The sequence below is a fragment of the Lethenteron reissneri genome, chromosome 42 (genome assembly GCF_015708825.2).
Source record: "Lethenteron reissneri isolate LAM-NWPU_2019-01 chromosome 42, ASM1570882v1, whole genome shotgun sequence".
Taxonomy (NCBI): Eukaryota; Metazoa; Chordata; class Hyperoartia; order Petromyzontiformes; family Petromyzontidae; genus Lethenteron; species Lethenteron reissneri.
In genome coordinates, this window is record NC_083820.1 from 11,787,235 (window position 1) to 11,807,432 (window position 20,198).

The 20,198-nt window shown below is 44.4% G+C and overlaps 2 protein-coding genes across 3 annotated transcripts in view; one reads left to right on the forward strand and one right to left on the reverse strand.

The window, feature by feature from the left end:
• Positions 1-17,603, reverse strand: part of GGT7 (gamma-glutamyltransferase 7) — a 28,109-nt gene extending 10,506 nt beyond the window's left edge. Inside the window, exons 1-12 of one of the 2 annotated variants that reach the window (XM_061569152.1) lie at positions 17,187-17,603; positions 13,018-13,230; positions 10,718-10,944; positions 9,924-10,075; positions 6,149-6,263; positions 5,280-5,347; positions 4,916-4,989; positions 3,733-3,926; positions 3,515-3,602; positions 2,424-2,551; positions 1,225-1,313; positions 74-226 (exon numbers count right to left, since the gene is read on the reverse strand). In XM_061569152.1, coding sequence (XP_061425136.1) covers positions 74-226; positions 1,225-1,313; positions 2,424-2,551; positions 3,515-3,602; positions 3,733-3,926; positions 4,916-4,989; positions 5,280-5,347; positions 6,149-6,263; positions 9,924-10,075; positions 10,718-10,944; positions 13,018-13,189 — 1,460 coding nt within the window. In that variant the 5' untranslated portion in view covers positions 13,190-13,230; positions 17,187-17,603. Of the gene's footprint in view, positions 1-73; positions 227-1,224; positions 1,314-2,423; positions 2,552-3,514; positions 3,603-3,732; positions 3,927-4,915; positions 4,990-5,279; positions 5,348-6,148; positions 6,264-9,923; positions 10,076-10,717; positions 10,945-13,017; positions 13,235-17,186 lie in introns of both variants that reach the window. The other variant, XM_061569151.1, reaches the window with a different exon arrangement.
• A 5-nt stretch (positions 17,604-17,608) lies between these two features.
• Positions 17,609-20,198, forward strand: part of TG (thyroglobulin) — a 111,430-nt gene continuing 108,840 nt past the window's right edge. Inside the window, 1 exon segment of the mRNA XM_061568933.1 lies at positions 17,609-17,713. Coding sequence (XP_061424917.1) covers positions 17,609-17,713 — 105 coding nt within the window.

The following is a 20,198-nucleotide window of genomic DNA, read 5'->3' on the forward strand; positions in this document are numbered from 1 at the left end:
GACACTTCCAACTTGACGGCGCCATTCTCAGGGCTAAATGCACGTGGCGAGCGGAGCGCAAGTCGCCACTTACCTGGTCATGGCCACGATGAGGTCGTCGGGCCCCATGACGAGCACAGAGCTGGCGTCGCCGTAAGAGTCAATGAGCTGCTTCGCTCCGTAGCTGTCGGCGGGTAACGTCCACTTGTCGTTAATCAGCTCCCTGATGCGACCTGCCTCCAGCTTGCTGAAAACGAGACAAATTATTCAACGAGCATTATTGCCTCGAGCAGCTTCTCCGTATTTACTGAAACCCAGCGTGTGTGTTTTTTTTTTGCTCAAAGGTGTAAATGAGCTTGAACGACCCATTAATGGCTGGTTCGTTCGACTTACATTTTTGACGAACGAGCTTGCTAACAGCGTGTGCAATCCATGGGTGCGACTTTACAAATGTACTGCTTTGTGCTTAACAAGCCCCATGCTGATGGATGGCTCTGATTAAAGGTTCCTGAATATAATATCTGGCAACCAAGGAGAATATGTTTAACAGGCTTGACTCTGCTAATGGCACTCTGAAGGTCAAAACAGGGCCAGGGTTTGTCTGCTCAAATGGATGCTGCTGGGAGGCACATAGGCTGATGAGCACGAATGTTATGTACGTATATTTTTGTGTGAAAAAAAAGACGTTTCAATGCAAATTATTTTTAAATCATTTATAATTCGGTGAATATTATCAGCTATTACACATGGATTGTAAACATGACAAATGAGAAAGCAAATTGAACAAACCTGTTAAGTATAGAAACTCATGAGAGATTCAACTGCGAATTAGATAAGAGAACATATGCAAAGAAGATATGCTGATTTTTAAGAACAGTAAGTGGGCTTTGGCAGGACAAACCACAAGACGGGAAGATCACCAATGGACACGACTGGTGATGGAATGGCAGCCAAAGAAGGGAAAACGCCCAAGAGGAGACCACCACGGAGATGAAATAAAGAGATTAACTCAGTGCAGGAGTGAGATGAAAGGTAACTCAGAGCATGAGGAATGTTGATGCCATTGGGAGATCTTCATCCAGGAGTGGATATAGCATAGTTGTTGAAGATCACAATAACGATGACAAATCCACCGTTATAAGACGTCAGTTTTTGTACAACAAACCACGGTGCATCTCTGCTCTTATTCACGATCACGTGAATGCGTGCATTTGCAGTGCAAGAGTATTTTTCCAGCGCACTAACCTGAGTATATTCTGCATACGTTCGGCTACAGAAGCATCCACAGTAGGGTCCCCAAGAGTGCTGCCCTGGACGAAGGAAAACTTGAGGGCCTGCACAGCCACAGGGAAGCCACACAACTCAAATTTAATGGCACGTGTGCATTAATACATGTTATTATTAACGCCGCTTTCAAAATAAATTTGAAAGCATTGTTGTTATTACATTAGTTTTAGGAGAGGCTGTTAATGTCATCTTGCGACGTCACACGCCACGCGCTTTGTGACGTCATCTCATTGCGCGGCTCAGAAAGTCACATCGATAATGCTAATGAAATACATCCAAGGACGTCTATGTTAGAAAGCATTATTGAATCCAAGTATATGCAAAATTGTTATTCTTTGACAGAACAGAGTACATGTATTCCTGAAGTAGGTAGTACGTAACAGTCATGGGCTGCTTGAACAAAGGGCAATTATTGCTTAGAGGCTGGGCTGAAATGTGATTTTCAGCCGCTTGATTAAAACCTCTTTTCCATTACCCATTCCCTTCTTCTTCCCTCCCGCCACCCCTCCATTTCTTCCCTCCTCCCCTACCCTTTCCTAACCCCTACGCACCCTCTATCGCGGTGACCCCTTCCCCATCCCTTGCAGGCCCCTGCCATCTAAATTCTTTGTTTGCACAGTTTTTTTATTATGTCGAGCGCCCTGATCGAAGGCGCTCTATAAATATTAATTAATATTAAATCGGGTTCTCATGTGTAGCAAGCTCATGGCCTCAGCTCAGTCACTGATGCACAAAAAACTTCACCATATGAAATTGGGTTTGCACTTGATTCCGTAAATAACTTGTGAGAAAGTGCACCCCTTGCTGTGTAACTGATAAAAAGGCCCCGCGAATGACTTTTTCAAAAGTCCTCTGAAACACTGCTTCCACAGGCTGTTCTGTCACAGGGCACGATGCTCTCTGAGATTATGATTTGTAACATGACGCCAAAAGCACTTGGGGAGATTTTTTTTTAACACCACAAGTTATTTTCGGGCAAGAACAAATTTCGAGGCTATGTGAGAGTGTGCTTACCGATAGAACTTGAACACAAATGTCAGCCAAGACGCTGTTGAAATAGCCTTCCATTGCCTCTACCCATGTTACAACAACCTTGCATGCACCCTCAAGCCTGATTTTTAACTGTGGTTTGGGCACTGTGGTGACCGGCGTCTTGCCTCGGTCAGCCAGTGGTAGGTGAGGTTGCCATCATCCTGCGTGCTCAGATTATATCCCTCCATGATGCCGAGGGCGAGAAGCAGGGAGGCCCCCGCATGGGGCGGTGGGGCCGACAGCAGGAGATGGCCTGCCACATTCAACAAAACACAGCGTTTATACATGCGTACGTTGAACTCCCGAGTCTGGTTTGTCTACCATATGGATACACTACAAGAATCTATAATGCTGTTGAAACCTTTGTACGTTTATCATAGGGGTTAATGTGCTTGCCACCAAAGCAGTGTTCAGGGGATTGTTACACGCTGATTACAGTCAGCAAGGCCAAGATCCAGTGACATAGGTCCCAACATTAAGCCACTGTGCGTCGGCACCGTAGCTCCAAATGAAAATGTAATATCACCTACAACCATGCGCTAAATTTACTGAGCATGCTTAAATATATAGGTATCCCTGTAAAAAGAGACCCGAGTCTCAAAGGGCTTTCACTTGATTACACAACACCAAACTAATTATACTATAATAAGCCAAGAATGTGTGGTGTCCCGCGCGTGACGTCACTCCACGAGCCCCCCCCCCCACGTGACGTCACTCCACATAAGGCCCACCCCCCCTCATTAATATTCATGAGTGAGTGGATTTTTACACGAACGCAGAGGAAGAGCAAGCTGAATTAAATAATGTATTACGCAAAGTCGCTTCAAGTATGACGTGTCTTTACAGAAAGTGACGTGAAAAATGAATACATCTGTACGTGATGTCACTGCAAAAGAGGCCCCCTCTTTTGCAGGTTGCGCACTCCACATGCCGCACCCCTCCCCTCATTAATAATCATGAACGGATGACGTCACTCCACATGGGGCAACAACCCCCCCCCCCCCCACTCATTAATAATCATGAGATGAACAATGTTTCTATTTAATATTTCAGATGTACTGCAATATATACCCATCCTTGGATGGGCAAAAAAACTAGTATACTATATTACCCAGAGACTACCAATGTATTAATCATCATCCTCATCCATGATCAATCCACTGCTGGGCAAAAGCCTCCCCATGTCGTATTTAGAAAGCAATTTAGACTGCATTACCCTGATAGGTGGTTTCCAGTGGGTTTTGCACCAGGACAGAGTAGTTGCTGAAGTCTTCAGCACTAAGCACTCCTCCATTTGCAGCCACCTTCCCATCCGCACGGACACACACACACATACGTATGAACATTCGTTATATGCGCATTTGCAAAAACAAACCAAGCCCATCATGTCTATAAGATTTATTTAATTGCAGATAATCAGCAGTCTCCCAGCACCTGCGCGATGAGCTCGAGGGTCAGATTACTCCGATAGACCGCGTCGGGGCCGTGCAGCGCGATGGCATCCAGCACGTCCGCCAAGTCCAGCCGCTTCATGGGGTCCCCGGCCAGGACGCCCTGGCCGCCCGGCGCAAACACGCCACGCAAGCTCGCCGAGAGGTTCCCGCTGAGCAGGTGGCCCACGGCCGACGCTGGAGAAGCACCACCACAAGGGCAACGCTCGTGAGCCGTGTACCGCCAGCGTGTGCAATGCTACTCTTAAAGCTGCTAATAACCAGACCCCGTTGAGATAAATTTGGAAGTCCCGGTACGTGAAGTTGGCTTGGGGGCTCGAATCTCTTACCATCCCGTATCACCAGTTGTCAAAGGGAGCAACTTTTTCCAACCCACTGTTACGGCATTTACAAAACACACGTCATTGCGATGTTTTATTTGGGACAGAGCCTCGATCGAAAAAATTTACATAAACGAAATATGTGGCTGAAAATTATAATCTCAACACTTTGAGGCTTCCCTCTGGGCTTGGGAACTCCACGACAGTTGTACCTCCCTTACCACCCACCCACCCCACCGCTCTTCAGGCCTGCGAATGGCAATCACCGTTCAGTTCAAGAGGTCATCACGACTGATGTCACTTACGCAGCACACCGCACCATTGCAACTTGTCGTCTATTTGATTCCGTATCTGTAGCATTCGGCACACGACCTCCAAGCTCCAGTCTGACGGTATCCCACCATCTGGCTTGAGCTCTTCCCTTCGGTCGTCTACCTTTCTGCCTGCCACTCCACTTTCTTTGCACGTATACTCCACTATTGCAACCTCCTCTTCCTGATTACATCTACAAAACTATCTTGTCCAGTTCTATTTTGAATTTCAAAGTTTCCCTTTCCTGCTGGGAAACTATGTTCACACATGAAAGAGATGACACCTACGTGATAATAAAATTGGCTGTGTAGTACACATTCCAATTACCAGTTAACTGCAACAGTCTATTTCATTCCAAAATGCACATTACATTTTGCCAACGTTACGTTTTTCCCCAGAGAGTAATTTAGTACGCCTTTCCACTGAAAAATATAATCCGCTATTTGTGCACGTAAATTGGACGCGGCGACAAGAGAAATCCCACGGCACACCGATCACAAAACCCCTTTATGTTCAAGGAGGTGACGACCGTACCGAGCTCCGTGGTGACGTTGAAGCCGTCCTTGGCGACGCGAGCAGCTGCCGCCACCACCTCGCCCCACGGCATTCTGAAAACGCAGGCAGCCAACCATTCCCAGGACAATCATCAAAGCTTCATAATTGCTTTTAGTGTATTCGTACAACGCACTGTGCCGTTGGCCATCGTTGTTAAATAATTGAACTAGTTGCTGTGTACCACGTGGTCAGCGAGTTTCACATTTACAGCATACTTTGTCTCATCCCGGTCATGCTGTCGTGTCGTGTCATGCTCGAAGAAGCAGGGCACCTCCCCCCGTATCAAAGAACAGCCCACCGAAGTGGATATCGCAGAACCACCACACATGGGAAGGATGAATACCTGCCGTACAGCTGATGAGCCTGGTACAGGCCTTTAATCATTCCCGGCACGCCCACACTCAGCCCCGCCTGCAGGACAATGAAAAGCACATTTCAGCTGATTGATGAAGCCACTGAGCATATTGGAATTAAACAGGGTTCTTGATCTCTCTATGAATTATTGCAAGCACAGAAAAATACCAATTCCATTACTAATGCACTATTCTGCTAATTATTATAACTGTACATACATATTAGTATCATGAAAATTATAATTTAAGGTACAAGTACTTTTGCATCTACAATAATGTATGCCTCCCAACATTGTTCTTCTGAAAAACAATGGTATTTTAATGGGACGTTAAACAGTGTATTACATTATTCATTATATCTCCAGAACTATACAAATGTAGCTAAAACATGAATGGAATTGTGCGCAGGCGGGAAATTAACTGTTGCACCGTGAAAGGATGAGAACTGTTGACAGCTTGGGGAGGCAATCATCAAGCGGTGGACAGATCATGGCTGATGAAGAATTGAGTTAATAGCTCAGAACAAGTTAACAAGTTTACTCTTCTGCGCATATTTTCTCCATCGTGCTGTATTATAATTTAATAAAATGTTCAGGTTGTACCGCGTGGTGTTCGGCATGATGCCCGACGCTTCAAGCCATGTGCTGGGAGCTGCTTCAGAAACTTAAGTTCAGGAACTGAAGAAGCTCCCGGCATGTGGAGCCAAACATCTGACATCGTGCCAAACAACATATCATACAACCTTAAAACACATCAGATCGTTTGCATGTATGCTGAAGTTCTTTCGCACCGTACGTTGCCAATCTTGCTAATCGGAGGTTCGGTTACAAATCAGCGTGGTCATCACTGCTAAACTTACAGTCAGGTTAGCGTTCAGGTTGTTAAATAAGAGGTCCTCAGCCGGAGCCACAGCCCAGAAATCAATGGCTCGCGTCGTGTTCTCCTTGATGTTGTGCACCAACATAACTCCGCCCCTGTAACAAACACCACAGGACACCTATATAGCTTCTGAGACATGCATAGCAGCAGTTCAGAGAGCAGCACTTCATTCATTTATTGTTATTTATGTACAGCCTGTATCTACCCAGGAAAGCCTGAATTTCAAGTCTTTTCAGGAGAATTCTGCTAAGGTTCAATAATTTGCAGCTAAATTTTCACAGCTGACAAAATGTGGACTATGATGTTGGTGCGCTTCGCCTACTCTGGTTCACGTATCATTTCCGGGAACCTTATTGTTCACTATGAAACAAATGGTGTGTATTTGTACGGTTAATGCACCCGCAGTGTTAACCAAGGCAGGCGTGGCTCTGGAACCGTGTACCATTGTAACAAGCGACTAATGCACTGCTATATCACCATCCGCACTGATACAGAGGTCTCACATGTCTTTGTTAGGAGACAACTATGGTGACTCGGGTCACTCTTGCCCATCCAAGGATTGGTTAAACAAATACACCTGAAGAGAAAGAGTCGGTGAAGGAGTACAATGTCTGTGACCAAATCACAGAATGTACCTTCACTCTCTTTGGTTTTTTCGGTAAAGTCACGTAGATAGAAAAATTCTAAAAATCACGACGTTTCGATTGCAACACGAGCAATCGCCTTCAGGGGAATACATACAGCCGGAGAACTGCTGAGGCAGAAAAAATATTTCTCCTGTCTCAGCAGATTGCTTGTGTTGCGATGGAAACGTCGTGATTTTTATTATTTTTCTACATACGCGACTTTACCGAAAGACCCAAAGAGTATGAATTCCCGCAGTCACAAAAGCTTTAAGTCAAGATTTGTAGCTTAGCTCATTAGATGTCAGAAGCTATGCAAATCTGAGCTTGCATAGTGCCTGCATGCGTTATCACCATGCATGACATGCGTGACAGATGTTATCGTCTATTGGGGGTTACAAGGTGCGCAGCGGAGGGGAGTGCGCAGAAAAATCCACAGTTGTACTGTACTTCTATACTCTGCACCTTCACCTACCTGAACTGACGAGCGTGATGAAGTATTGTCAAATAATTCCCAATAACCACAAGGCGTGGGGAGGCTCTCATCCAGCAGTAGATAGTCAAAAGGGCTGTAAGTGTACATCTGTGTAAAATGTGTGCTTTGCACAGGTTACAGCAAGCAGATTGCCCAGCAGAGTAGAATGGAAAACAGAAATTAACTGCAAACATGAAGCATTTCAAACATTCCACAAAGGTGCCACAGGTGAATGCCTCCCACTGACTTTGTGGTCAGGAGCGTGGGGTCAAGGGTTAAGAGATGCTATCCATACGTAAAATATTTCCAAAGAGCCTGTTAAACTTGCTCAGCCACTCGGCCAGCTTTAGGGCATGCATTACTCCTTGTTCAGAAGGGATGGGCAGCATTACTCTATTAACTACTAGCTTTACTACCCGGCTTCGCCCGGGACTTGGATTCTTGTCTTGGATTAATTTCATATTCACTTATATATCACTGAAAACCCCTGAAAAAAGTGTATGCTTGCAAGAAAGAAAAAAGCCGAAACAAATCAATTTAACTAAATCGGATGTTTTTCACTGAAGGAAATTCAACCTTAACCCACTTATATGTCAGGTCGATTTAGGAAACTCGAGAAGGGAATGACGTGGCGAGCTGAAAACAGTGCGTTCCCTTAGAAATTCCAGACGGCATAAGCTGTGCAAATTTCATGACGTCAGAGCTCAGCGTCAGAGAGTTTTTGCTGCTTCACACAAACAGACGTATTTTCTGCTTTATATTTAAGAGCGAGCTGAAAATAGTCACGTTGACTTAGAACATCGAGACAGCTACGCCGCGAATTTGTGCGGGATACACGGCCTAGGCGGAGGGTTGCGGGGGGGATGCGTGATGTCAGCAGGCACACTGCGTAACGCTGCCGCATGCGGGTGAGACATTACAGATGTGACGTCACCGCTCACTTGCCGTGCAATATATGATATCCATTATTGCGCCCCCCCCCCCTCTATTTTTATACTTTTTGCATTGTGTACAGTCTGGAAACTACCCACATGCCAAATTTCAAGTTTGTTGCATGTTGGGAAGCATGCTAAACATTTCGAACAGACACACATATTCACAAATTTCCCCTTTACATTATGAACTATAGTGTAAGTGTTATTTATTGAGGCTTTTGAAATCAGGGTTTAGATACATTAAATGTGAATTTGTATGGAAAACTATAGTCAGTCATGACCATGTCACTGCTGCTACAAACGAGCTGATCTCATCACCGTTACGGTGGTTGTCCTCATTGGTGCATTCTCTCCATACCAGTCCATTGGCCACAACCCCTCCTAGGGATGTGTCCTGCCGAAGCGCACTTTATTTAAGAGTCACTTCAACGTCTTTCAAGAGTGTTTGTTGACATGTGTAATACAAACAATTGAATATTTAAAATGGTCAAACGTCCAAGGTATTTGATCTGATATGTACACATATATGCGTACAATACAACTGCTGAAGCTAAAAAAACTGGCTGTATGCTATACAATGCATGCCAGTGCTGATTTTCCCAAGGCAATGGGCTTGAATGGAGCACATTACTAGGCAGAGATATTCAGCGGTATTCTCTCCTTCTAAATAATTCATGACCGATGCGGTAAAAGGTACATCACACTCACAATGAATCACATTTTGGTTCTTTTCAGAAGAATAATTCTACAGACCTGAACATATGCACCTCTTCAAAATCATTATGTTGCTGTGTATTAGATAAATATAGACAGCCTACTGCAGCAGCGTCCGTAAACATCACGTACAATTAATGTCATGTTTTGCCACTTATTATCACAGGTTTCTCTTTCACAATTTCTAGGCTACAGTTAGGAAGACCTCGGATATACAATTACCACTGAACCTGTTTTCCAAGTGTAGGATTTCTGTATCTGCATTATGGATAACACAAACTAAAGAAAATTTAAGGGAGAAATGCCTGTAATTAAATCAGGCACTGCCTTTGTATCCATTATAGTTTATACCTCTATTGTACACAGTGGGAAACCACTAAGTATCGCAATATATGGAAATGTAATACAGGTTACCTGATAGTTGCCATTTTCTAATTTGAGTTAATTTACAATGGTGTCGTGCAGTGAGTCTCATCCCTTTATTTAAGAAGGCAATTTTATGTTTTATTATGATGCTTGTTTACCCAGGAAAGTCTCACTGCACCTCACGACTCTATCAGGAAGGTCCTGTCAAGTGTTTTGCAGTAGGGGCAATTATTGCTCTGTATATTACAAATGAGTAATTTGCAATAGTGCGACTGATGCGAGACTGTGCCTATATTCTTAAAGCTTTCGATTTTACTGTTTTCCCAGAACCCAAAGGCTGGCTATTTTCAAGAAGATTGATGCATGTATGTTATGGATTCAGTCATAATGTATTTTCACTTTTTATAATATCAGCTGAACTATGTTGCCTTGTGTTTTATTCCTTTCTGTGCTTAATGTTGTTACCGGAAAAGTCTGAGATAAAATACAAATGAAACAAACAAGTATTGCCAAATTCAGACGGACATTGAACTCTTATTTATAACCAGGTAAGAACCTATAGAACCAAAAAGTCTCATTCCCAAGGGAAACCTGGTTCAAAACGTGCGTGGACGACTGCTTCCCCAGGGGGCGACGACTCACCCGCCTAGCCCGGACGAGTGCGGGTGCACGATGCCCGCGCACAGCGCCGTGGCAACTGCCGCGTCGACAGAGGAGCCCTGCTTGTGCAGAATGTCGGCGCCAATGTCCGAGCACAGCCGCACGTCGGACACCACCGTGCCGTTGTAGTACACCTACGGCAGGTGCACAGGGCGCGAGTTTCAACAGGAGACGCTACATAGCGCCGCCCTCGGATTTCTGTTTTTGACCACTTCAGAGCCCACTGAGACCGAGGCCTCCTCTCCAAGAGCGACCCCCATTAGCGATAACAAAAGTGAGTTTGTTTTATAAGAAAAGGTTGTAATGACAAATGCAGGTGTAATTCAATTAACAGTGCGTGTATATTTTTGTGAATGGTTATGAACATGATGTTTGTAAGTTTTGTGCAAGCAAAATGGTATGCTCTGTGCCTTTCCCACGACTATGCTCCCACGATTATGTATGGGTGGAACTTCTTTCGCCCCATTCGTAGCCAACCATGCATGGTGAAGCATAGTCACATTACCCTAAAACTCGTGTGGATGGCATGCAGAGGCTCTAATCCAGCAGAAGAATAACAAAAGGTCTGTGTAGGTAGATGTACAAGAACCTATTGAGACCAAAATTAGTTTTTTGCAAGAAAGACCTGAGTAAAAGCTTAGATTTCAGCTTAAATTAACACATAAAAATTCACAATCTTTGAAAACATGTACTCGTTTGACCACCGCACTTTAAAATCATCCTGTTCCATTATCGCATTACCGTGGGCCTACCCTCCCCGTCAGAGTGTCACCCACCTGAGGCTCGCCGAGGTAAATCTGTATGATGAGCGCGATGGTGACGCCGGTGGCGAAGGTGAGACAGGCGGTGATGATGACGGTGAGGCCGTCGCGGCGGCACGCGCACTCCTGCGAGAAGGGGTCCTTCTTGGTGAGGCGCAGCGGGGACGACTCCTGGCTGTCAGGCTCCGAGGAAGACGAGGGCAGTCGCTGCAGCCGCGCAGTTTTGAGGAAGTTCTCGGGGTCTGTCGGAAGTGCATTGGAAGTGCACGTGTTGTGAGATGATTAACAAAAGATTCCACGGCGAGATACCCTGCCGTGACAAAAGCAGCTCGCCGGTCACGTGGACGTTAATGAAAAAAACTAAAACAAAACTGAGAAATGTCCAAAGCATCAAGAGATGACGTGCTTGGAATTACACTATGAGATAAAGAGGAATACATGGATTTGAGAACATACTAAAATCAATGACATAATTCAAACCGTTAAGAGTAATAAGTAAGCTTAGGCAGGACATGTCATGGCTAGAAGGGGGATGATGGTCAGAGTTCAACAATAATAACTAACCGCCAGGAAATAGAACGTAGATTATTGCATAGCAGGATCGTGATAAGTAGCAGTGGCTTTTGGAAGCCTTCATCCAGCAGTGGATTGATCATGGCTGATTATGATGACTACCAGGTGGGTTTTATGGTTGTGCATTACAGTTCTCCGATGTATTTTTGGGTTGTACTCGCTGTTGTTTGGTTTGACGTTTTATTCCATGTGCTGGGAGCCCACTTCAAGAAATTAAATTATTGAAATAAAGAAGCTCCCAGTACGTGGAGAGAATGTTGGACATCATTCCAGACAACAGTGCGATACAAACCAAGAATACATTGAAGCATTTGATTAAATAACCCTACATGCTGGTCTAGCAGATCTAATGATGCTGGGTGTGTTAATTATAACAGATAAAGCACACTCTCACAATGACCTGCTCCAGCACTGTTTCCAACTGTCGTCGAGAATTATAATTAGAATGCTGTCCATAGAAAATATTGGTTTATGTCTTGTTTGCTATGTACGTAGAATGTATGAAAGAACAAGGTTCACATGATTAAAGACACCAGGAAATTAAATGGATTACTCTGCGCGCATCAAGAAATTATAGATATATTGAATAATGCTGCGGCTTGTGCTGTACCAGCACGGTGTGTGATTGATGGCTTGGCAACATTCCTGCAAGCTGCAGCAAAATGCCTTGCGGCATAACGACGCTCAAACTCAACCGTGATCTACTGAGGATTTCTCTGCCTTGGCAAGTCTTGTGCAGGGCGAATTGCAATTTCAGTAACTTACATTTATTACAATAACTTGTAGTCCCTTTTATTTTAGAGTGCAAAACGTGTTCTTTGTAACTTAGCAATCACACAGAGATGCTTCACGGTTGCTATCACACACTTGCTACCTTACGAAGAGGAACACAGCAGTTGTTGATAGAGGCATCACACTTTGGTCTGAAAGCCCTTGAAACTCGGATGTGTTGATGGTAGCGATATGTTACACTGAGCTTCTGTTACAAAGTATGTACAGGTAGTCCTCTACTTACGATGGAGATGCGTTACGATGACCCCATCGTAAGTCAAAAATATCGTAAGTCGAAGATGGCCTAGCCTACCCAGGAGTCTTAAAGAATGGTGATAATTTAGCAAAACAGAGCAATTTACAGTACCATACTGTATAAACTATATACTGTTTGTATTTATTAATTACAATACTGTATTGCACAGTAAAATGTAAAGTAAGAAAACAAGGTAAATTCTTAGCCTACCTATATGAACTGCAATTTAAAAGAAAGTTTTTTCAGGAAACAATCCTATCTGCTATAAAAACGTTTAACATGCATTGAACGTATCGTATCGTGGTAACCCTAAAATGAAATCACTAAAGCTACGTATCGTAACGTATCATATTGTACTGTACTCACCAAGATTGTACCTCGTACGCTGCTGCGTTTGCCTGCCGCGCAAAATGTAAAATATTTTACAATTTTGTCGTATCGCTATCGCCATCGTAAGATCTAAATATCGTAAGTCGGACCGTCGTAACTCGGGGACTATCTGTATTATTATTTCCTGCCCTTCTTGTGCAAGTGTAAGGAAATGGCAGCAGCATTGGGCAGTGAGAGATGTCAACAGTATGGAAAGGCCTTCGTCCAGTGGACAGTGGCCAATGAGGACGACGAGGATAATGATGATTTTCTGCCGACTCAATCACTCGATTCTCTTCTTCTGCCCTTCCTGCCAAAACAAGGTGCCCTGCGGCTCCTGGCTCACCGTTGGAGTCGGGGTCATCGAGGGCGTCATCCTGCTTGCGTCGGGCCCGCACGCCACCCGTGTCACTGGAGGCGGCGTCATCCTCCGGAAGCCGCGGGAAACTCGTGATGCTCATATAGTCAACCGGCGAGAAGGCGCCCAGGTTGGCATCTGGTCCGGTGTCGTCTGCCATGGTGCGTTGATAGAGCTACACAAGCGCCGCTCAAAGATCGCCTGCCTGGAGGATGACGTAAAAAATTAGCGGGAAGAGCAGATAATCCAGAATTCGCCACTGTGCGCAAGACTTCCAATGAGATATCATTCGGGATGGTAAAGTGTTTAAATGCAACGGCATTTCAAGATGATGATTAGTACAATTGCGACATGGCCAACATAGGAAAAAAGGAGGCTGATATAGATAATCACTTTGTACAAATAAACGGTCATAGGAAAAATAAAATTGGAAAATTACTTTGAATTCACGGCAAAGATAACATGATACTCTGGTGAATTATAGCACAGCAAAAAAGGTGAGCATATTATAGTTGTGCTGATGAGACTTTTGGGAATTCATGACAACCAAAATGCTGGGTCACATGCTGACGACACGCTTGGAAATGAGTCATCTTCCTTGGCATCACAACGTGACTCCCAGTGATCAGGTTATTTATATGCACATCGTGCCATGTTAACTAATTAATTCAGAATCTGAAAGAAAGCTCATATCAATTCATTACAACAGCAATATCGAACGTTACATTTTGAAGGGACAGTCTAAACAATTATGTCTTATACTCGAAATTATTTATTTTGGTTAGATATAATTAATGTACTGGAGCTGATGACGTAGTTCACAACCACGTATATTTACAGAACAAAGATGCTACATTTTTCCGAACAGACTGCAGCCATGCACACAACACACACACAAATCTATATGGACTGTTGGGGCATGTGCTATGGTAAAGTAAATCTCGAGTATGTTATGGCAAAGTAGCACAGTACGTAAATCGGGATTGGGTATCAGTAAGTTGAGTACGTTATCATGAAAGTACATACAATGAGAAGGCATAAGTCAATATAACTGCAGTATAACTAATGATGTTTCTGAGGATAGTTTTCAATCAGTGCATAGTACCCGCTATAATGTATTATGCATCAGTCCCATGTACACTGACAAAAAAATGCAAGAACATCTAAAAAGTATGCAAAACCATCTGGAGAGATGCATGCTTGGGGCCACAGTGAGACACTAGGAGCAGCACAGGGATCTGGAAACAAACTGAAATTAGAGACTGGTTACAGAATGGCTGCTAAAGGAAGATGACACGAACAACAGAGCAACCACTGCTGAGAGGAAGTGACGTGATGTGCTCAACTGCAAGAGCAAGATGGATTGTGGCATCGCAAGACTGCCAGTTTGACCATCTGAGTCGAATCAACAGGATCAGGATTGCTGGTTTGTCAGATTTTTACACCCCATTATGATTCTGGCGAATACAATAAAAAAAATATTCTCCAATCAGTAAGTACATTATCCATTGTAAGTGCGGTATTCGAATACAATAAAAATATTTTGCATCTTCACCAGTTATATTGGATCTGATAATAGTAATTATATATTTCCCAAAATTAAATAAAAAATTCAAGTAAATGTAACTCTTGCCTATAACTTTGTATACAGAAAGTAAAGCAGCTGGCAAGATTGGTGGTAAGTTACGATAATGAGATGTTTGTGGTTTAGTGTTGTCATCATGTGCTTGTTTTTACCTGCTATTAAATCAAAGCATTGTACAATGCTTTTGTCTCTGCGAACTGTCATTGTTAACTGGCCTGTTCTGCCAAATGGTTATATAAGTGCTTATGTCGTAGTTTTATAACTACAGTAATAGTTTCACGCACACTGCCATCATTCTTAATTGTTTAATCGCAGTCTTACAACAGTGCAATGCCTGTCTGTATATGTTTACAACCTTCTTAAAGCAAGGTGGCTTTGTTTTATAATCTTCAGTCATTATATCTTCATTAAAAGTGTAAGCGTTTTAAGGGTTCTGGACTATGTCCAGAACTTGCATTAACAGAACCGATTATGTTATTATAACATAACCGCCAGTCTGTTGACAAACACAAACACATGCTGACAACACAGTATACAAATTTTGAAAATATGGATGTGTACACACATTTGCCAGACACGATAGAAATGAACCTGTACACGAGAAAGTGAACTGGAATATTCAACACATGGATTATGGATCATACTAGAGGTGGGAAAATGACGCTAATTTATCGACTCAATATTAGGTTCGACTACTCTTTTTGTCGTAGATTACTCGACCACCACATTTTGCCTCCTGATGTCAGGACCCCCATAACGTGGGCCAGTGTTGTTGATGTCACGGGCCCTGCCCATTACATCTCCCGACCAGTGGCACACATGGGAAGAGAGGTGATCCCCCCCAACTGTTTTTGTTAGTTGAGTAATATAACCATGAACCGGTAATCAATTATTAAGATAATAATATTTCCCTGTCATAAACATAATACGGTAGACATGGATTGGGGACGAACACATGTGTAGAGATGATGAGAGCTTTGGCAGGCTATGAGCTATGCCACATAAACCGTGGGGTGGCCACATTTTCTCAACTCTGTTGGTGGTTTCAACAGCAAACCGATGTATGTGGAACTTCGTTTGCACCGTACGTAGGCAAACCATGCTAATCGGAGGTGCGGGGGAATGACAATAAACTAAACCCAAAAACCTTTATTATGAATAAACACGCAAAAACATACCCACACGTTCAGCTATTTTTGAGCTGCTGACCTGAATAAGGCAGAGGAGAGCTGCTGTACCTGCAATGCGTATCTTTGCGCGTTGGTTAAATATATTTGTTTCCTGGCTTACACAAATGTTTCTGTCGCGATGGATTTCCCCGTGTTGGTTTACAGAATTATACTGAGCTAAGCACACAACTTTGGATTGTTGTGACGTCTAAACACGACCGCATCTCAAGACGCTGGACAGAGACGGTAATATTCACCCACCCAGTGTGACAGGCAATGTTAATACAACACTCGAATTAACAATGTTACACACACACAATGTCCACACTGACTGACAGCGCTCCAGACACGTTTCAGAGACAATGCTGACGTGTAAAATGACACAGATACAGACATTAAGATGCATATCTATATGGAGGAGCACAATGCTGACACATACAATACTACAGACACAATATTAAACACACACAATGTTGACAGATATACAGTTTTAACATAAATACACAAGTATGCAGATTATTAACACACCATTCTGATGACCCACAATTAACAACATATACATAAGTTATGCAGGCACACAATGCCGATAAACACAATGCTGTACTAGCACAGATACAAACACAATGTTGGCAGGCACATTAACACCAATACATAATTGTGCACACACAATATTTGACACATGAAGACACAACATGAACAAACACATGTAACGCTGACAACACAATGTCGACATTAGGACCCAGTGCTCTAAATATGCAGGCAGATACGATATTAGCCAACACGTACAATGTTGTTGACACAATGTTGTTGACACAATGTTGTTGACATGTTGACACAAAGCCACTGTACTGTGATGTCATTTTGCAGACACTCAATGTGGACAAATAGGACGTTGACACAGACAACCCTGCATGCACACGATGCTTCGACACTGTTGACGCCTACACAGCGAATCTTGCCCACACAATGTATAACAATCTACTTGCAAACGCATACACACGTACAGTACATCCCTTGTCTCTCCACTGCTGGATGATGATGATAAGGGCCTACTTCACCACGGCGGCTAACGCGTGCTTGTGATTTGTGAAGGCGGGTAGGCATCGTAGACGCGGGGCGCATAGAAGTACATGCCAACAATGTAATAGCCCCGTGGTGCTGCACAAATGCGATGGTCCCAGCCCCACAGAAGAACCTCCACCACCATTAGCATCGCGACCGCCTCTTCCACTTACCCCCACGACTCGCCCTGACACAACAACAACAACATCAACATCGCACGCGATGTCAGCCATGCCCGTGTGTTTACCGGCAATATAGGACAATAGCGGTATATATTGTACATTAGCACAGCGATGATGATAATAATAATTGTTGTTGTTGTGGTGACTGCGAATACTCACGGCCTTGCTGCAAGCGGCGTTGACGAAGCCTGCGTGCGATTCTAAGATAATAGCGACCACAACGAACGCGATTTAATCTTCGCAAGGAACTGTCCGTGTATGTTGTGTGTATGTTGTGTGATTGCCTGAGTCGCAGTGCAGTCTATGTTGTTATACTGTACGCGTAGCACCCCAAGCCTGACAATGCAATGGGAGTTGTTATCATTGATTTGACATGAAGCGCTACGGCAGTCTTATTGAGATATTCTGAACCGAGCCAGACGTCCCATGTTCACGATGTTGGTGTTACTGATGGTGTTGGTGGGTGGTGGTGGTGATGGGTGGTGGTCGATTGTGGTTGTCGTCGCAGCACGGAGTGTATTGCTGCTGCTGTAGCTGCTGCTGCTGCTGATGATGATGCCGCTGCTGCTGCTGCCTGGGACATGACGGGCAGTGACGTCAGCGCAGCGCCACAGGCGGCGCTGTGGCGCTGCGAGCAGCCGAGGAAGAAGAACCGGGCACACGCCGGGAGCCCCGTGGGCTGTCCGGCATGCTGGGGGGGCAATGCACGTTGTCTCTCGATGTTGAACCGAGTGAAGGGCAACAGACTAAACACGTAAAGGCAGTTGTAAATACATGCGTTTGCAATCTAGATCGCAATGCTTAACACATTTGAATTGCACTTACATGAATTTACCACTTAATAGATTGAGCAATGCATTACCATCTATAATATAGGTTGTTTGGGTTAGATAGTGTCAATATATGTGTCATTAAACCCGCCACCACCCGACAGCTAATTGGTAAGGTTTGTCACGTAAACAGAACGTGCCAATTCGTTACTCAGATGTCACTGTGTGGTGCCGGCTCTAGCGGGGCACGGCGTGCGATGTACTCACACCGCGGACATCACACATGTAGCGACATCGCGAGTGTCGCTGACTAATGCTGGCTCTCGCGAGGCACAGCGTGCGATGCTTTATCATCGCGGACACCCCGTAGGTGGGTGCAGTACCAGCCCTAGAGGGGGCTCGGTGAGCACTGGGATAGCGCTCAGCGGCACCACGCGTGGTGTGCAGTGCTGACCCCTACAGGAGGGAGTTGTGAGAGTGTCAGCCATGGGATTGAGGTTACCCTGGGCAATGGCACTCTGGTTGACCCCGAAAGACACGTGACGGGTAAGATCGACACAGGGGGTGGTCACGTGCTCGGGTGAGATCCTACGGGAAGGGTCGAGAAACCCCAGGAGGTTTCTCGAAGGTGGTCGTGGCCAAGGGCGGGGCCAGCCACGACCCAGGAGCAGATCAACCGGGTCCCCACCAGGGACCGGGGTTGGGTGTTGCTGCTGTCATTTGAAGATCTACGGTCTACGGTCTACGGCGTCCAATAAGAAGTCACCAACACGTGGGCGAGGGCCCAAGCCTGGGTCCTGTCCGTTGTAGCTACTCCCAGTAACAAGCGTAGTTAGCCTGGTGGTCCACCACCATAGGTTATCTGGTAAAGGGGCAGTAACTCCTTGGTGTTATGTGTTGGTTTGGTATTAATAAATGTGTGTTGCCTCCAAAGAGTAAGTCTGCGACTCAGTTGAATCCACTACACTAGTACAGCACACCGGTGTGTTGGAGAGCAAATTCAAAACATTTGCCAATTTGGCCCATGTGAAGAATATCCTCACAACATCCAGTATTGGACAAGGGTATTATAGAGCCCACGTCTATAGGAGGGTTTGGAGAAATATTTATCAGGTGCATTTCAACCTTGCCTTGGGGTCGCAGTTTGTGTCACCAGTTCCCTACGGAGACGCGTCCTTGTCACTAAACATAGTCTCGTTTTGCACAAGTCAGTCGTGGCGTTTTGTTGCACGTGAAGAGCGATTTACAGAGTTGTTCTTCTGGCAAAGAGGCAAAAATGCACTCTGTGGTGGCCCACAGATGACGCAGTGTGAAAAAATAATGCAAATCAATTATACAGCGGAAGGCAAGGTTGTCACCGTCCACCACAGAACATCAGCAGACCAATGCGCACATGCCCTTCATAAATTAAACATTAAAGAGAAGCCAGGGTAGTGTGATTGTGGCCATGCCACAAACTGTGAAACCTTACAGGAAAGCACTGTAGCCTGTACTCCTTCATGAAAACGGCACTCGTGAAGTCTTCTCACGGTGAGCAGATTTCAACATTGGAATTTAGCTCCTGAACATATTCCCACATGCAAGAAATACATTGAAGGCAGCAATAACTTAGCTAGCTAATCCTTGATGAACAGTGACTGCAAATAATCAAAATACACAGGTTAATAACCAACCAATCATATACAGTATTTCATTTAACTAGGCAATATATATCTTGAAGTGTCTTATTTAAGCCATTTATTTGGTGATGCTGCATTGTCAGTGGTGCACAAGCACATAAAAACTCAACATATTCGTCAATAAAACTGCCTTGAAATGAAATATATAGGCAGCAATTTGGGCAATTGCGCTTTTCCCTGCAGCTCCAATTAGCACGGTTGGCTACATACGGTGCGAAAGAAGTTCAACATAACATACTTAGCAAAAACATGTTTGTGCAGTATTTGATGTCGCTATGGAAAATTGAGATTTCCTCAAACGTCGCCATTTGTTTATTTATTTATGTATTTTAAGACCACAAGGACATTGACGAATGTGTTATTTTTTTGCTATTAACACGATGCAAACGCGATGCTTGGAGTACGCTCTGGACTCTTGAAGCAATGCTCTACGAACGGTGCGTGTGCTCGGTGCCTCGTCTTGATCCAAATCAAGAGGCCTTCACGTTCAAAACCCTTGATGCCACACCACTGCACGTTGCCAACGCTTCACACACTCCACCAGATCACACAGCTCGACTGCACAGTAAACATGTGACCTTTAAGATCTGCCCTACTCTTGACGCAATGCCAATGATTCGATTCAATACTCAAGTTGCATGGCTAATGGGTGGAAATTACATAATATAGCCATATGAAAAGAAAAACATGTACCTTCGTGTCTGACAGAAGCAATTCATATT